This window comes from Gallus gallus, chromosome 3 (genome assembly GCF_016699485.2).
Source record: "Gallus gallus isolate bGalGal1 chromosome 3, bGalGal1.mat.broiler.GRCg7b, whole genome shotgun sequence".
NCBI lineage: Eukaryota > Metazoa > Chordata > Aves > Galliformes > Phasianidae > Gallus > Gallus gallus.
Window position 1 is genome coordinate 83,163,510 of NC_052534.1, and position 18,173 is coordinate 83,181,682.

The 18,173-nt window shown below is 34.5% G+C and overlaps 1 protein-coding gene across 9 annotated transcripts in view; it reads right to left on the reverse strand.

The window, feature by feature from the left end:
* The window catches only part of ADGRB3 (adhesion G protein-coupled receptor B3), a 451,226-nt gene that overhangs the window by 219,299 nt on the left and 213,754 nt on the right, over positions 1-18,173 (reverse strand). For all 9 annotated transcript variants that reach the window (XM_015284810.4, XM_040697811.2, XM_015284809.4 and 6 more), the window contains 2 exons: positions 7,213-7,407; positions 2,791-2,859 (listed from right to left, as the gene is read on the reverse strand). In XM_015284810.4, the coding sequence (XP_015140296.1) occupies positions 2,791-2,859; positions 7,213-7,407 (264 nt within the window). The remainder of the gene's footprint in view (positions 1-2,790; positions 2,860-7,212; positions 7,408-18,173) is intronic.

Consider the following 18,173-nt stretch of genomic DNA (forward strand, 5'->3'; position numbering starts at 1 on the left):
CTGTGTGCAGCACTTAACAAAAGCCAAGTATTAAAGTGAGTACTACTTATCTGCATGCTATGTAACCTGTAATTAATGGTATCAACTGCTGGCATATAATCTGGAAAAATGATGTGTTGAGGCATTGCAGCTGTATACTTTGTAGCAAGTCAGCAATTTACTGACTGAATAAGATTAGTAAGATTTTTTTTCTAGGATCCAGGCTAACAGAAACTGCGGAGTTCAAGGAAATAATGCAAAAAAAAAAAAAAAAAAAAAAAAGACTGCCACTTTGTTTGCAATGTTGCATTACAAAAAAGAAAAAAACAAACAAATCCAAATTAAATCAAAATAAAACAAACCAAGCAACAATTTTTAATGACTCAGTGATGCTTGATATAGATTGCACTGCTAATACATTACAACTTGTATATTTGCTACCATGATTTTGACTAAACAAGTATTTGAACAGACCATAAAATTTTAAACGATATTGCTTCTTTTTTAAAATCCAGTTCTATTTTACCATAACTTTTAGAATCATAGAGTAGCTCAGGTTGGAAAAGACCTTAAAGATCATCAAGTCCAACCACAACCTAACCATACTACCCTAACTCTAACAACCCACCACTAAATCATGTCCCTGAGCACCACATCCAAACGGATTTTAAACACATTCAGGGATGGTGACTCAACCACCTCCCTGGGGAGCCTATTCCAGTCTTTCCTGATATCCAACCTAAACCTCCCCTGTCACAACTTGAGGCCATTTCCCCTTGTCCTGTCACCTGTCACCAGTGAGAAGAGACCAACCCCACTCTTGCTGCAATCACCTTTCATGTATTTGGAGAGAGCAGTGAGGTCTCCCCTCAGCCTCCTCTTCCCTGGACTAAACAGCCCCAGTTCCTTCAGTTGCTCCTCATAGGGCATATTCTCCAGGCCCTTCACAAGCCTTGTTGTCCTTTTTTGGACCTGCTCCAGCACCTCAGTGTAGTGGAAGTATTTAGGTTTATTTAGGAATGCAGCCCACTCTTCCAACTCATTATGAAGACCTACTTGCTTCAATAGCTCTTTTGATATTGCTTGTTTAATTCCTCCAGAAGAGTAATAAGTGATCTGATTTCTCTAGGTACTATAGCTCAAGCATATGATTTAATGAATTCCCCAGCTTTGTCACCAGGCAGCTATGGCTTCACTACTACTCCAGTGTTCAGCTAAAGTCTGCTTTTTTGGGTTCCTTTCTGCCTGCCTCTGCTGTATTCAGGTCTATGAGTCAATGGATTACTGGGCAGAGTAATGGAGCTATGAGAGGGCAGAAATAATTTGTCACCATTCCCACCATTTTCTCCTGTCATTCTTTGATCTCAGTGGGACAGACAATACACATGGCATGGGCAAAGCCTGGAGGCAAAAGAACACAGGTTTAGTAACATAAGGAATGTCACTCTGTTCATTACTGAGGCTAAAACAGTAGATTAGTATCAGCTGCATAATCTTGGTGGTATCTGTTTATGGAAACTGCCTACATGCACGTGATTTTGATGCTTCCATCCACCATCACTAAGTAAAATGAGATACCTTGTCTATTTTTATATCTGGATCTTACATAGAGGCACAAGAAAAACAGATGAAAAATTTGATTCCTGACTAAATTACAATGTATCAGCCTCAGCATCTTATCCAATCATAGAATCCTTAGAGTTGGAAGAGACCTCTGAAGGCCATCTAGTCCAACCTCACTGCAATGAACAGAGACATCACAGCTAAATCAAGTTGCCCAGGGCATGATACAGCCTCGCCTTGAAAGTCTCCAGGGATGAGGAATCTACTACATCACTAGGCAACCTATCACAGTGCCTCACCACTCTCATTGTAAAAGAGTTTTTCTTTATATCTAACCTAAGTCTACCCTATTTTCTGTCCAAAGCAAAGTTTGTATCAGTAGCAAAACATCTTGATCTTCTCTTTCTTAGTCATTATAAAGATTACTACCTCCATCTACTCTGAATCCCTCCATTGTTTGTATATAGATCCCTGTTTATCTTCATTCTCACTGCTACTACTTGTGTCAGAATAAGTTTGATAGTTCTACAGTCCTGTTCATAGACATAAACAGTTCTCCCATGTTCTTAGTATAAACATGTAAACCATAATCCAAGTAAAAAAATGACTTTTAAAGTGAATTTTAAATTCTTTTTTAATTATAAAGATAATGTTTAGCTAGCTTAATGCTAAACTTTACTATTTTATAAAACACTATTATAATATCTATCATAGTCCAAAATTGGTCTCTCCTAGGGTTCACATCTGATCTCTTAAATACAAGTTTAGAAATGGTCTACTGCTAAATTTCTGTAAGTACTTTGGTGGTGTCGTAAGTATTCTTTAGATGAGTTTTGATGTGTTTTGTATAATGCAGACATGACTGTAGCTAGCCTTTACAAGCATTTTTTGGCTTTCATATACACTTCATTACATCAAGAAAAGACGAAACATAATGAATAATCCCATAGAATGCAATGAAAATCTCTTCATCAATAGAAGCTTACATTCTTAAGATGATTTTAGTCTGAGGAAGTAGACAATGGGAACTTTTGGAAAAGCACCACTTATTTCCAAAATATTGACTTATTTGGGATTTCCTTCTACTTACAACAATGTGCATGTTTAACATCAGTTTTTAAACTTATATATTACTCTTCATCTTGACTTACTAAAGTAAAGTACTGCTTCTGGTTAAGAAATACAATAGGTATAATATAATCTGCCTTCAATTTTTTAAATTGACAAGTTACAAAAGGCACATCTTACCTGTTGTGCATCTTCCCATTTCTCTTTATTTTCTTCATCTAAGAGGTTACTAATGATTTGAAAGAAGTTCTGAAAAGTGAATTAAATAAAAGACAAAGTAAAATGACTTTCAATGACATAATTGTATCCTTAAGTCAATATTGAGAAAGATTTCCTTTCTCTATTACAGATGCATTTCTGCAGCCTATTTTCTGTCATAGAAAGAGATGACAATAAAATATTAGACTTACAAAAATATACATATTTTACAGTTAATTGTTCATTTCTGGCTGTATAATTATGTTCCACACTACCACTTTATATAAAATAAGACCCCCATTAAACTTGCTCAACTTCTAAATGTGATGGTATTTCATTTTCAAATTGTTATCCTTCCAGAAAATAGACTAGTACGTATTTTTCAAACAAAGTATGCTAAGAAAACAATTGGCCCAAAGTTACCATTTTCTATTCAAAACAGGAAAGTGATCCTTAATGACCACAAACAAAGGATACAATGGGGTTTCATTGCCAAATGCTGCCTGAAATCAGGTGCATCTTACTTTTCGCCTCTATGCTTTGACAGAGAAAGAATAATTAAATTCTCTTCTTTGACCTTAAAGTATCAATTTCTGTCTCTGTCCTACTTATTTTGCTGTAATTAAGCAAAGATAAAAGCAATAAATCACACTTTTAAAAATCATTCTCTTCCAAGTGTTTGTGCAAACTTTTATTTCTACTATTATTGGTTCTCTTTCCCAACTGTATTGTCAGCTTCTTCATTCTTAAAAACAAATAGTTTGTGCAGACTGTGCTCTTCTAAGCTCTGTTTCATTTTTCTTGTAGACTGACAAATTTGGCTATAACCTGTCAATTGTAATATTTCTGTTCCTTCATAAAAGATACCTGCAGCTTCCACTGACCTTAGCAGAATTGAAGGATTAAGATCCTTGCAACATCTGAAAAATCCTTAGGTGGAATACCAGCCGTATGCCTCTGTTGGTCATCTTACTGGTCATATTCATCTCCCTCACCAGCACTTACTTTTTAGTCATTTGGGGGATTAAACAAGGTATGGATAATATTTAGGAATTAAATTTAACACACTATTTTGTGTTTCTTGTTAGTTACATGAAAGTATTAAAATTACCATTAATTAATAGACCCATATAAAAAAGACACAAGTAAAACAGCAGATGAGCAACAATGGGTTCCAGATACATATTGTACTTGATAATAAACCATTAATGATGCTTATGAGCCTGGTGATGAGAATTTCTTGCTTCTTAAGATCACTTTTATCTCTGTCTAAATTCTGGACGTTACACTTGTAGCAGTGGAGGTAGCAATGTATGAAGGTTTTTCAGTCAGCAATATCAGTGTTTTGTGAATAAAAAAATATGTATTTTAATGGTTTTGCTGCATTGATTGTGAATATATATAAGATGCACTCCAAAAAATGTGACAGGGGAATACAGGATGAAAAAACTTTTACCTACTCTGACTACTCTCTTTTTCATTATATTAATGGTGTAAGAAGCAACACTGCTATTTATTAAAATTATTGAAATCTTCAAAAATCAAAGTTTGGAAGAATTATGGATGTGATCTGATAATATTACTGCAGTAAACTCTGGATCTCCTCATAGCATCAAGATCCTTTCTGTTGTAGTAGAGATACATATTGCTGAGCTGACCATTGTAGAAAAAGCTGTGACAATCTGAGCTAGGTTTTGAAGTTTTATGTTTTTGCCAAGGCTTTCCTGAGGATAATGCCAGTTACTATCAGGTAATGCCAAATAATGTTTTCCTAATTTAATTTCCTTTTTTTTTTTTTTTTTTTTTTAATACAGTGGATGCAGTTCTCTACTCCAGTCCAAATTCTTTGACTTGTTCTGCTCCTTCTGCAGGCATAAAACTGTCATGAATCCTTTTGTATGGCTACAGAAGAATTCCTCCCCAGCAGGAATAAATGGATAGCCTTAAGTCACCTCCACTTTTGTTCTTCTGCCTAAGAAGTGTGTGGGAGGTAGAAGTTGGGGAAAAAAAAGCATTGGACAATCCTGTTCACATTCGATTGAAATGATGGTCCTCGCAATTAATACAAACAGAATTGTCACAGAATCACAGAATGGTTTGGGTTGGAAGAGACCTAAAAATTTTGCTCTTTATCTAGTGAAGCAAGTAGAATGGAATTAAAACACTATATGCAGTTTCCTCAGTATTCTGGGCAAGTTCATCTATTTTTCCCACTTGTGTCACATACTTTGATGGTAGGCTAAAAAGTATGAAAATATGTAAGAATAAAAGTGAAAATTAATAATTAATTAATTAAATACTTTCCAGAGTATGGTAATGTATGGTGTAGATACCCTACATGTGGACATATGAGACTGATGTTATTCAGTCAGGATTTCATTTTATATTGTCAGAAATAAGTACCTTAGTATATTTATTATGCAAAAAGTATGCTTCATTCTGATTTTCTTGAACATTTTACACTGGTTTTCAGGATTTCACCTAAATTTGCAATTTGTTCAACTTTTCATTTTTCATTTTTTGTCTCTTTGAAATTCTGTTCCTTTTTTTTTTTTTTTTTTTTTTTTCCTTTCCATCCAGGTGGGATTTAACAGTTCTGGTATTCAGGCAGTTATTTCTTTAGTTTGAGAAATTCCTTATTCCTAATGAAATTAGGAATTCCTAATTCCTTATTTCTTTTATAATATCCCTTACCAGTTTTTGCCTTTTCTTAATTCTTCACTTGATAATGATTAATTAAAAATTACTAAGACAGTAAAAATTGTTTTCCTCACAATATTCTGACAGAATATTGTTAATGATATTGGCAACAGTTCTATACTGCTGAACTGAACAGAACTTTGGGCATTTTCAGTAGTAGGAAGAGAATAAAACTCTTATATATGTAAATTCCAAATGTCCTGATCTGCTAAACCCATGAACAAAACCATTCACATCAAGCAGATTCTCAAGGCTGGTTCCACCAAAGATTTCTATGGTGCCTGCAAACCATGACAAAATCGCGTTGGACTGTGAGATTGTCCAATGCAGTAATTAAGATAACATTTAATAGTTAAATTTTGCTGAAGATAGGAAAAGATATTAAACCTTATTTAATTAAGAATAAAAATAAAATTCCTAACAAGAGAATCACATGAGAACACGACCAGCTAAAATGTAGGTTCCTCTGAAAGTAATGCCTCCTATTTATATCCATGGAAACTACAACACATGCAGAGAGAACAACAACCGTATTTGGTACAGCAAGTTCTCAGGTACAAAACCCTACTTTTCAACATAGTCACCACCATTACCCGATTCATGTGGATGAGCTGATTGAGATGCTCTTCATTTCCTGGTGCGACAGCTGTGCATGGCTATTCAGAACATGGCTTGTCTCTCACATCACTCTTGCCACTGCTGAAACAGACCACCTACTGCCTCACTGTGCTCACATCTATTCTTTGGTCTCCATAAATGTTCAAAAGTGTCAATGAATGCCAGTGGGTGCATTTTTTTTTTCCACATGTAGGATTCAATGATACACCTTTGTTTCATACACACTTCCACCATTTTGTCAGACTGCCCCTCTGCTGCCATCTGTCAAATGGCAATAAAACATAATAAAATATTGGCTAGAAGGTACAGCCTCTAGTACCATACCACCAAACTTTGCCTCTGACACAGTGGGCCAACATAATAAAATTGGAGGCATTACTTTCAAAGCAGCCCTTCTATTTTTGGGGGGGAAATACTCATCAAAATACATAACTTTCAGCTAGCTACAGGACTACGCAATAGACCTTAGTTTCATATGGAAGTTCATTTTCCTCTGTGCAAAATGATATAAGAAAACTGACAATGTAATAGCAAGCTCTTGAAGACTTAACTCTGGAAAAAATGGCTTTTCAGAGATACATACATATACATCTGCATGCATAGATTCCAAGGTGTATTTATGATCTGAGTTACTTTTACATAAAAAAACACTTAAATATGAGTTGCACTGAAACTTAATAATTAATTTACAAAATATCTCTTTTCTGTAAATATCATATACATTCACTTAACTATACTCATGGTCTTTGAAAAATTTCTAAAATTCCCAGATATTGATGTAACCAATATCCCAATCCACATTTCCTGTAAAATATATATTTTATGAACACTGCACAACAATTCATCCAGTGCATTATGTAGAAATATAGTATTGTTATTTCTCATATACTATTCATTTGTTTTTTTCATTAAATGCAGCTGAATCTTTTTCTATTTTGCCTGTGTATTTTAGTTTTATAGTAAACAATGTTTTGATCTATCTTTCAGAAATAATAATTTCCACATTGGTGCAAATATGTGACATTCAATGTATTGACATAAACTTATCCAGTTGAATCCCTCACTATCTTACAGTGTTTCTCTTACCTGTACTCCATCTGATGCTGGGATATAACTTGCTCTTTTAAATGTGTCTGTAACATTTCTGAGAATTTCCACTGAAATCAGAAGGTCTCCTGCATAAAAATTTTTCCTCTGTGTTAAATCCAATAGTGTCTTGGTTACTTGGGACATGCCATCACCAGCCAACATCCTCTGTCCCTTTGCGAGGTGCTCTTTAATCTGTATCAGAAGAACAAAACGAATATCAGAACCTACTTTACTGAGAAAAAAAGTATAATAAATTCAAAATACAACATAATATTAACTAATAAATCTATTATAACGAAGTTCATCCTGTTAAAGTGAAGACCAACTAGCAGTAGAGTATGATGACCACATTTTTCTTTATCACAGAATCACAAATTTTATACTGACAGATTTGTAGGTGTTATATTTCTCCCGTTTGCTTCTCTTAGGACACCAATAACATCACAACATCCACATTCTTAAAGGAATCCAATGGACTGGACTGTGGCTTCAATCTACTGCTGTGATGATGCAAGGAACTTCTCCCGAACAACAGTTATACATCCAGTGCCAACACTCAATAAACAACTAAGAGCTCTGAAAGGAGTAAATGTTAGATATTTTGGTACAGTTCACTCTATGGAAGTATACCCTTCACCTCTGATACCTCTTACACAGTCAGTATAAGAATGAAGATTTGGATAGAGTAGGAGATTTGGATGATGCTCTCTTCTCTAGTACTAACAGCACAACTTGGAACAACTGTGTTAGCTTTTCAGGACATGCAAAGCTTAGAATTAGGATTTGCCCCAGTATATCAACCAAGATAGCCTATTTTAGCTGTAGCTCTCCTAGCAGACCGGTACAAGGCCAATGTTAACGGTAATCCAAAAGGCATATGCTGGTAGAAGAATTGTCCTGACAAGAAACTGAACTTGTGGATCTGATCAGCACTTAAAATCTCTTTAGAAAAGATGTCAGAAGACATACAATGGATGAAAAAGTGAGCATATATTAAACATCTTTCTTTTAAATATACATAGGATTTTATACAACTTATTCTGAATTGAAACCATATTAAATAAAAGTTAAATGACCTGAGATAGACAACAGTATAAGCAGGAGGGCTAAAGAGAAAGTTCTATTTAGGTGGCAACTAAAATGCCAATACAATCTCCTTAAATGCATTTTAAATTGATTTTTAGCCTGGCCTTGTTACTGACATCCACATGGAAGGATGACTAAATTAATGTAGTGTGGTGGTGAAGCACAAAGAAAAAGTTAAAGATATTTTTTTGTCACTTACAGAATTCCCCAGCCATTTTGTGTGGATATGTGTGGCTTCACTTATAAAAATCCCACAACAAAACAATACAGAGAATGTAGTAAAAATAGTAAAAATAAAAAACTGCTTAAAGGGTTCAAAATAATTTTCATGAAAATTTCCTGTTAAAAATGTCGTAATTTTCTGACATATATGGTCTAAATAGCTTTTTTATTCATCATGTGACATACTTCAGTTACATTCTCAACTGGTCTTAATATGAATCATATGCATGTAATACAGCTGAAGCAGGGCTAAGTGGTCAAGTTATGTCTACACTTTAAGTCATCTTTACAGCAGCTGGGGATTGTTATGAACCACAAGAGTCTTATCCACACCCTAGGAATACTTAAGACTTTGAACAACTATGAAGCCCTGGGTTTGCCTAGGATATACACATGCCTGTTGCAGCATGGACAAGCAATGGAGTCACTTTATGCCATGAGTACAAAGGTACAAGCATCGCTTCACAGTCAAATATTTTCAAAAAAATCAGTGAGGAGAAATGAGCCTGTCACTTTCTTTTTGACAATTTTTTTCAGCAGAAATACCTCCCTCAGTTGTAAACCAACCATCTGAGCGAACAAACAATCGGAAAAAAAGTAATTATACAGGAAACTTGCTTCAGAAATCTTATTGTGCAGTTTCTATTCATTTTAGGAAGCTTTGAAAGTAATCTTGAAGGAAAATTACAGTAAAGAAAAAGGTATGACAATAGAAGAAAATTAATTTGAGTTAACTTTGTGGATAAATAGTACTATGAACTAATAATTTCTTGAGAATAAATGAAAGCAACAAAGAACTTCATTTGCGATTTATTTTCCCTTTGAAATCCTGCCATTTACCTTATCACGCACTGGGTCTGACTGGCAAACAAAAAGGTCATTAACTACCACAGTAACAGCATAGTGGAACTTTTGCTGTAACTGTCTAGATGTTCACTAACCCCAGTGATATTTCCAGCATTTAATGTCTCTGTCTTTGGTCATGCACAAAGGACATACTATACAAAAAATAGTCCATAAGACAAAACCTCCAAATCTTCTGACACATGCCTCAGGACATAACGTGAGAAGAACATCACACAACTTAATGGCAGAGAGAATGAGGAGGTTCTTTTAATTTCAGTAACAGCAGTAGTGATCAATCCACATTAAAAACCCTGTTACACTTTTATGCCTAGATATATATATTAAAAAAAAAAAAAAAAAAAAAAAAGATAGGAAAGATGTAGTAATATTTAGCAGGCTGTTCCATATTGCATTATTTTGCTTCCTTTTCCTCCATCTGCATGTACACCACCCCCAAATTATTTTTCCAGACTCCTGCTAGATTTTAAACACATATTTTAATGATGGCAGGAGACAATCTGTGTTTGGTTTTAGACCATGCGTTGCACACAGAAGTCTCAGTGGTCTCAGCTACATTCTGGATGCAAATAATGAATTAAAACCTGTGTTTGAATGTGTTTGACTGTTCTCTAAGCTTTTGAGCAAGCAAAGCTGTGTAAAGATCTGTTTTCAGTGAAGAATTTTACAGATCTACAGCAGTAGAAATGGGAGTTATATTACATTCTGTCATTCTTTCAGCATGACATTTTGATTGCTTTTGGACATGGTGGTAAATGTGGTCTAACAAGTTGCCACAAAACCACAGAAGTAAATTATTACATCTACTTCACAAGTAGCAATGGTTCTGCTGCATGTGATTCAAACTACCTAAGACTTATCAACTCTTAAAATTACAGCTCAATCTGGGAATGTTTTAAGTTTTATCCAGAAAGCTCAGCTTCCAGCAAAAGTATGATAAGTTTTCCTTTGGTCACACCACTTGTACACACTGCATATCTTTTAACCGCTCAAGCTCCAACCTTGAAGTTCCTTCTTCTGATCCTTAACCACCTCTTGAGAACCTTCTGTTCCAGCAGCATATCCTTACAAGTAGGAAAAGTAGCATTTGGAAAAAAAAAAAAAAGAATAAAAAAAAAGGACATTGTGTTTAGACAGGGAAAAAGGTTGAAAATTAGAGACAATTAGTGGAAAGATTGTCTATAGCCTGGAAAGAACTGAGTAGGCAGATGAGCACCCTCTCTAGTATCAGCTCATAGACACAAGTTTGAAATCACACGCCATACACTCAGTTGATGTAAACTTGTGTAGCACTATTAAAGCAAATGTCCAAAATAATAAGAGTTGCAGTGTTGTCTCTAGGAATACTTGCACAGCTACAAGAGTATTTCAGTGTGAAAATGCAGTATTTCCTAATCAGCAGCTGTCATGATGGCTTTGTCACTATATTTCCTATTTTTATGCTATGGTCATTGTGATATTATTCATTCTCCAAGGGAGCTAATTTTGGTCACCACTGTAGGACCTTGTAGCTCTCTGTGAAGGTCATTTTTTAGTGGTCTTACAGGCAGGATCATTAAAAATAAAGTTTATGAGCCGAGAGATAGTGAAATGAAGCAGCTGTTAAAGTGATACTTCAATTGTCAGTCCAACCTCTAGCTGCCTGCAGTATATGGCTGTATATTTGAAAAATTACTGAAATGTTTAACTGGACTTTGACTCGGGGTCCAGCTGTCTCTATCCCTTGATTTATTAGAAAGTATGACACAATAAAAATGTCTCTTCACAATGTCAGAGCCACTACGCCCCTGGCTTCAGAGTACAAATTTATTACTGCATAATAACTATTGCAAACAAACAGCTCGACACAGTCTGAAAGGATAGAAAACAGTGAACCCTCAAGAAAGTTATAAAAAACTGAAAAGAATGATTAAAGTGAATAGTAATTACGTCATACTGCTTTTAAAGTTATTTTTAATATGATGTTGGATTCATGGCTTGGAATTACTAAAAAGTCATTATAACGTTTTATGATAGAAAGCATAGAAGAACGTGGATTAGAAAGCCTTAGACAGAAGTGAGGAAAAATACTTTGAAATAAAAATATGACTTGAAATTGCTCATAATCTGCAAATCACTTTGCTTTGTGCCTCCACTACCCAACACTAATATTTTATAAAATATTTTTCATTAAGAACTTAACACACAGAAAAGAATATCCAGATCACCTGCAAAAGTCACCTGAATTACTCAAAAAAAAAAAAAAAAAAAAAAAAAAGGAAGTTCTTGAGAGTGTAAGTTCCTCTAGGAAACCAGTCAAAGTCCCTAAAATCTTATCTTAAACACTCAGAAACATGTTACCTAGCCTATATGGCTACTAATCTTGAGAATTGAATTGAATTCCACAATGAATATTAAGTGATGATTTTACATTGAAGTTATAGTTAACAACATTGAGATTTGTGGGTTCAAAGAGAGGCACATAAATAAAAAAGGCAGAAAACATATATTTGGCAGCTAAAATATTCCCATAGGCACAATCCTGAACTGAACTCACACAGCATGCTAATGTGTAAATTATAACATGAAGTCACCGTGAGAAAGCTGCCCCTTCTGTATTTGAGGAATATAACGTTACAGGGTGTGTTATCTAATCATTAGCAGACAGTCCCTTAACTATTTCGGAATACAAGATCTGCTTGTTTCATTTACTTTTCCTTAACATATATTTATACACATAAATAATTGTAAGGCTATTTCAGGGTACAGGAATTCCATTTCACTCAAATTTTAAAAGAAATAATGTATGGTATAATGATAAAGTCATACATCTTCAAATATGCATCTGAATACTTATAACCTGATTTTATATGAGTCTTTTCCACTTCTAGCCATACATTCAACATTTTATGATGGAGTTCCTAAAGCAATAAAAAGCAATTTACTACTTTGGCATCAGTGAAATTAGTTGGTAGTCTCAATCTCACAGATAAATAAATAAACAGTTTCTGCAGAGAGGAAGTAATGTATTTCCTTTGTTTGTAATGGAAAAGGAAGAAAGTAATTGGTATACACTGTGACAACTAAGATTAAAGATACATATTAAGGAGAACTTCTCAACTGTAAGGGAAGTGATGCATCATATTTTACCTGAAGAGACTGTGCACTCTTAGGACCTTAATAACAATCAAGAATAACAAAAAGCTGAAATAAAGTAAATTCTGAAAGGAAAGATGTCAGGCTGGAAGACCTCATGAATTGGCTTTCTGTCCTATAATTCTGTAAGGTGTCCCTGCAAATAATTTGAAAGGCAAACTATCAAAAGTAGAAATACCAATTACCTTGAACTCAAACTTTTACCTTTCTGCATTTATCTGCTGTCATAGCATGAAATCTGCTGCAGCAAGTTTCTGCAAATACTGTGCCTGAGTCCATTTGTTTGCACTCAGTATAAACTACAGCAACCCTGTGATTTGAGGAACTTATTCCTAATTTACATTAAGGAAAACAGGAATTGTTTTAGTGTACAGAAAAGGTTGTCCCACACACATATATGTCCCGTATTTTTAGGCAAAATATTCAACAAAGCAGCCATTTATTTATTTATTTATTTATTTATTTATTTATTTATTTATTTTGGCAAGAAAAAGAGCCACCTTAACAGCACAGAACCTGTGCTGTTCTAGACCCTGACCTCACACATCTCTACCCAAATGTCAGAGTATTGTATGCATTCTCCTGTATATGATGAGGTATATTGACTAATCCATGAAAAAATCATTTACCATATGTGGCAATCTTATATATTGTATGAGCAACAATGTGAGCAGTGTAGAGAGATGCTTGGCTCTGTCTGTGTCTTCTTTTTCAACCACCTTCTCTCAGAAGTATTGTCCATTATTTTAAAAGATTTTTTTCTACTTTAATTGATTCTATATTTTTTTTTTTATTGTCAACATCAATACTGTCAATTTTTCTAGTTCTTGAGTTACTAAATAAGTGACAGAGAAAGCCATTATAAAATTTCAGTATTTTAATTTCTTCATGGATTCAACATATCTAAACAGGAAGGGTATAAAATTGTTCTTTACTGGAGTGACAAATGAATTTAGAGATGAGGAATGAATAATCATTAAACAGTCAAATTCTTTAGGGTGCACATTTTGCTTATATTGATTACTGTGATTGTTGACCTGGATTTGTAGTATTATTTTATTAAGTACTGTTATTAAACGCTCCGATTATCTGTGATTAAATCCTGCTCACGTTGATATGCTGTGTGAGAAAGCCTGTTGTTATTGTTGTTGTTTCCTTTTTTAACCAGAGGGTATGTCTTCAAGAATTGTGTTATCTATGTGTAATGCAACATGACAAGAGCAAGAGTTGAGAGGAAAAAGAAAACGATGAGTCTGAGAGGCTTGTTTTCATTTTATGACAGACATAACATTGCTTGAGGCAAAGTCTCCTGGCTCTCCATATTGACTGAATGGGAGGTCACAAAGTTATATGCTACAAATGACATCTTTTTTTTATTTTTGTAGTGTGTGGTCATTCTGTTTAATTCTGTTTTAACATAAAGCTCTGATTAATTGATGCACTTTATATATTTATTTGAATTTGTATTTCTTTAGAGTTATTTGAATCATGCTCACTTTTGTTTGAAGGACAAACCAGAATTGTTTTTTCAAGCAGAGCAGCACTATAAGGGAGCCCTAAATTCTGCATGGGAGCCCTGCATTAAGTAATGGGACAGGAAAGACTCTGTTGTGTCTCACAAACTTAACAAATCTGTGTTTAAACATAGTGGGGAATGCAACAAATGAAGTAGTGAAGCAAATAAGGCAGAGGGATAACTGCAGAAAGTGTAAGTTGCTATGACCACTGTTTTACAGCTATTCATCTGCACAAATTCCTGCAGTCATTCTGTGAGCTGAGTTGCAGTTCTGTAGACTTTAAGGAAAAATTAGATTAATTCTTCCTTTATTGAGTCCCCACATGGCCTTCATCTCTTGTTTTCCCTCTGGCCATACCCTAGTGGAATTCACCTGTTGGCTGCAATGTTGGCTGGTTTGGAATATCAATGTGATTGGGGAGCACTCAGCTGCTCACTGCTGCAGCAGACCTCTACGTAAAACAGCAGCAGCAACCGCGGGAGCACATACAATTTAACACAGAGATTATTCTTTCATAAACCAGATGCTGAAAGATGATTGAGGATGCTGAGATGACAGTGGACACTTTTATTTGAATTAAACAACTGGGATTGTTTTTATATTAGAAAGCATATAGTCAAAAGCAGAAAGGAAGATAACACATCTGAATTGAATTAAACTGTGATATGCTTATGCAGAACAGAAGGAAAATATTTTCTCCCACTGTATAGCATCTCTTGGCTTGGGACATATGTGTCTGTTGAGATCAAGCAATAAATTTCATGAACAGAGAATGCACTGTGATAGCTCTAAAGATATTTCCTTCTGATCCTAACTGTTGATTTCTGGTACCTATTTTTAATACAGGCAGTTATGAAAAGAGCAACCATTTACTAGGGATTGAGTAGATGATTTCCTCTCATTGGCAAAATGTTCATTACAGAAAGTGAAACAGATCTACTAGGAGACTGAGAAAGGCAAATTAACTTTAAAGTACAGTGTTCAGACACACAAAAATCAACACTTCTGTGTATGCAACAAGTTTGGTAGGGCAGGCAGAAATTTCCCACAAACGAATGACTTCACCATCAAGCAATCAGCCATCTGAATTGTTATTAACTTTTTTAGATTTTTTTTTTTCTTCCTCTAATGCAGAATTGGAAAATGTTACTGAGGCAGGGGAAGACTGTTGCCTGCCATAATCACTTGATCAGTTGTATTGTGATGAGAGAAAATAGAAAAGTAGTTTGTCATTTTCCCATCAAGTTATGCAGGTGACAAAACAGAGCTGACTCCAGCAGATTCTGGGCTTACAAGGAAAGCAAATAATTTACCCCAACACTTCTCAAATGCTTCAAAGGTGAGAAGATGAAGAGAGCTGGCGTAGAGCAATAGGGTAGACTGAGGTAGGAGAAAAACATTGTTACTTTTGGCTATACATTCAAATCTACAAAACTAATCCTGCCTGCTTTGCTCTGCAACTATATAAAATAAATGAAGCACTAAGCCAGCAAAAAGAATTAGTACATTTTTAGGAGAAAACCTTTGATTTCTAAGTCATTTCACTGAGGAGTACATGGACAGACTGAAAAACTGTCCTTGTAACGTAATTCAGAAAAACAAAATCGTGTCTAATGAATTGCAGCTGAGCTAATCACTATACACCTCAGAGTTCCTTTTATCAAATTATATTATTGTCAAGATCTCACAGAATTGTGAATAACACTGCTATGGAAAGAGAGGAAACATTGTATGAACTAGAAGTAACAGAAACCCATTTTTATGGCTATAGTATCATTTTGTTACGCAAAGGTTCACCTGCATAAGTTCCCATACTTCATAAGCGTTAATACTAGTGTGATATTTCATACGCAGATTTCTTCTTCATAAATCTTGACAGTTAAGAGGATTTTTGGTTTTCCAACTTCTTTCTGGTAGAAAATAAGCCAGTTTGGCATGAATTCATGTCTGATTTGGGGGTTATATTGCTAAAAAAATGGCAAAAATTAGTATCTTATTTTCATCTAAGCATCCAACTTTCATCCAACATTGAAAACTATGCTGCATAAGATAAGAAAACAAGCTATATTATAGAGATTTTCTGATAATATTAAAGGTGATTTTATTTGAGTATACTACAAATCTCTTATGAACTGGTGTGTCCAAAGACCATCATAGGAAGCCTCACTCTAGGTACAAGTACGTGGCAAGGCAGTGATGCATTAACAGTACCATTTAAGCAGATCACTCAAAAAATTAGTAAAAATAAGTAACTATTACTTGAGGCATTTCAACCACTCTTTTATCTCAACTATCTTTTTTTCTACAATTACAAAGTAGGCCTTTGAACTCTCAAGCACTGATTCTACTCTTAATTCATATATTCTTGGTTCTGTGTGCACTCACATCCAGTTGTGGATTCAACAATAGTTGAATTTGTTATTGTCAGGAAAGATTTAACACTGTTTGTATAAATGAGTTGAAGTTAAGAAAGAAAAAAAGAGAAACATCAGTACAGAAAATAAAACTTCTCTGCAGATTCAATCCACTTGAAGTGTGGTGGTTTAATTCCATTGATTCAAAACACCCAGAACTCACTACTAGGTTATTTCATTGACTAATATAGTGGGAGGGAAAAAAAAAAAGAGAGAGAGAAAGAGAGAGAGAGAGAGAGAGAAAGAAAGGACTGAAACTTGAAAGAAGATGAGAATGATGAGAATTGAGAACTGCAAAAACCCCACCACCACTACCACCACCACCAACAAAGCACTTGGAGAATGAATTCTCAATTGAATGACTTTCTATAGTGAAGACTAGATGTCTTTCTATGAAAGATACTTTAATTCAAAAAAAGGTCACGCAGCAAGTGGAGTATTCACAAAGCTCATTTTCTAGAGTTAAGTTCTATAAAACAGATCAAAACAGAAATTGTTGAAACAAGAAAAAATGAGTAGCTTACTGAAGTACACAGGAAGTTCTAAAAAGGAAGTAAATGCAAAATATATATATATATATATATATTTCGAATTTAGTCAGTCACTAAGTATCAATTACACAGGCCAAGTGGCTAGATTATGATGGTCAAAATACACCTATGTAGCATGCCTTTGGCTTTAACTTTGTACTACAAGGAGACACAATGTCTTCTGATTCAGTTCGTATTTTCTCACGGTGTTGTTAAATCTGACTTGACAATGTATTCAGTCAATGGAGTTATATAAAGTTTGATCTACTTATAAAATTTCAGGGATTTGGAATATCACTTTAGAATATTTTGGAGACTTTTTTTTAATGAAAACATATATAAGAAAATATTAGTTCCAATTAACAAGGTAGTAGTTCAATTAAACAATATTAGATAAAATAATTATGCAGACCATTTTCTGCTCCCAGATCAAAGGAAGATAATAAGCAATGAGGAGAATACTTCATAGTCATATACGGTCTAAGATTGGGTCATTAGTTCATCATCTAATCTGCCTTCCTACATATAACAGATACTCCTTAATGTGATCAAAACATGTTAGTTGACCAAAGGATTCCAGTTTAAACTATTTCGTAAAAGTAGAAACAGAGAATAGCATTTAACAAGATCCTTAACCTCTGCTATGGAAAAATTCATTTGGTAAAATGCACAAAAACAAGCCATGTCTATCTCATAGAAAGAACAAAACTTCAGAATTCTGGAAAAATCGTAGAGTTAGAGAAATCAGAGGAATTATTTCTTGTCAGATGAAATCTAGTGTGACCATGTACAACCTAGAAGGAACTGAAGAAAGAATATCCTCTGCCACTAGATCTTAGCCATCTAACTTCACGTCCATCCATAATAAAGCAGATACTTTGAACTCTTTCTTTGTTTTAACCACCACTTTCTCAAGAACACGTTTAAAAAATTGTGGATCAATGGGAAAAATATTCCTTCTTAGCTGCACAAAAGATTGGTAACAGTCTTGAAACTTGATTATGAAAATGCTTGATTAGGAGCATTTTTGTATTGCAAAGCAGCACTTACTGCAAACACACTAAAACAACACAAGCAGTTCAGAAGAAAAAAAAGAAAAGTCTGATATATAATCTGTGGTGCTTACTTTTCCATTCATTAAGCTACTGCTTGATCCCCTAGGTCACGTGATTACAGTAGGCAAAGCATAC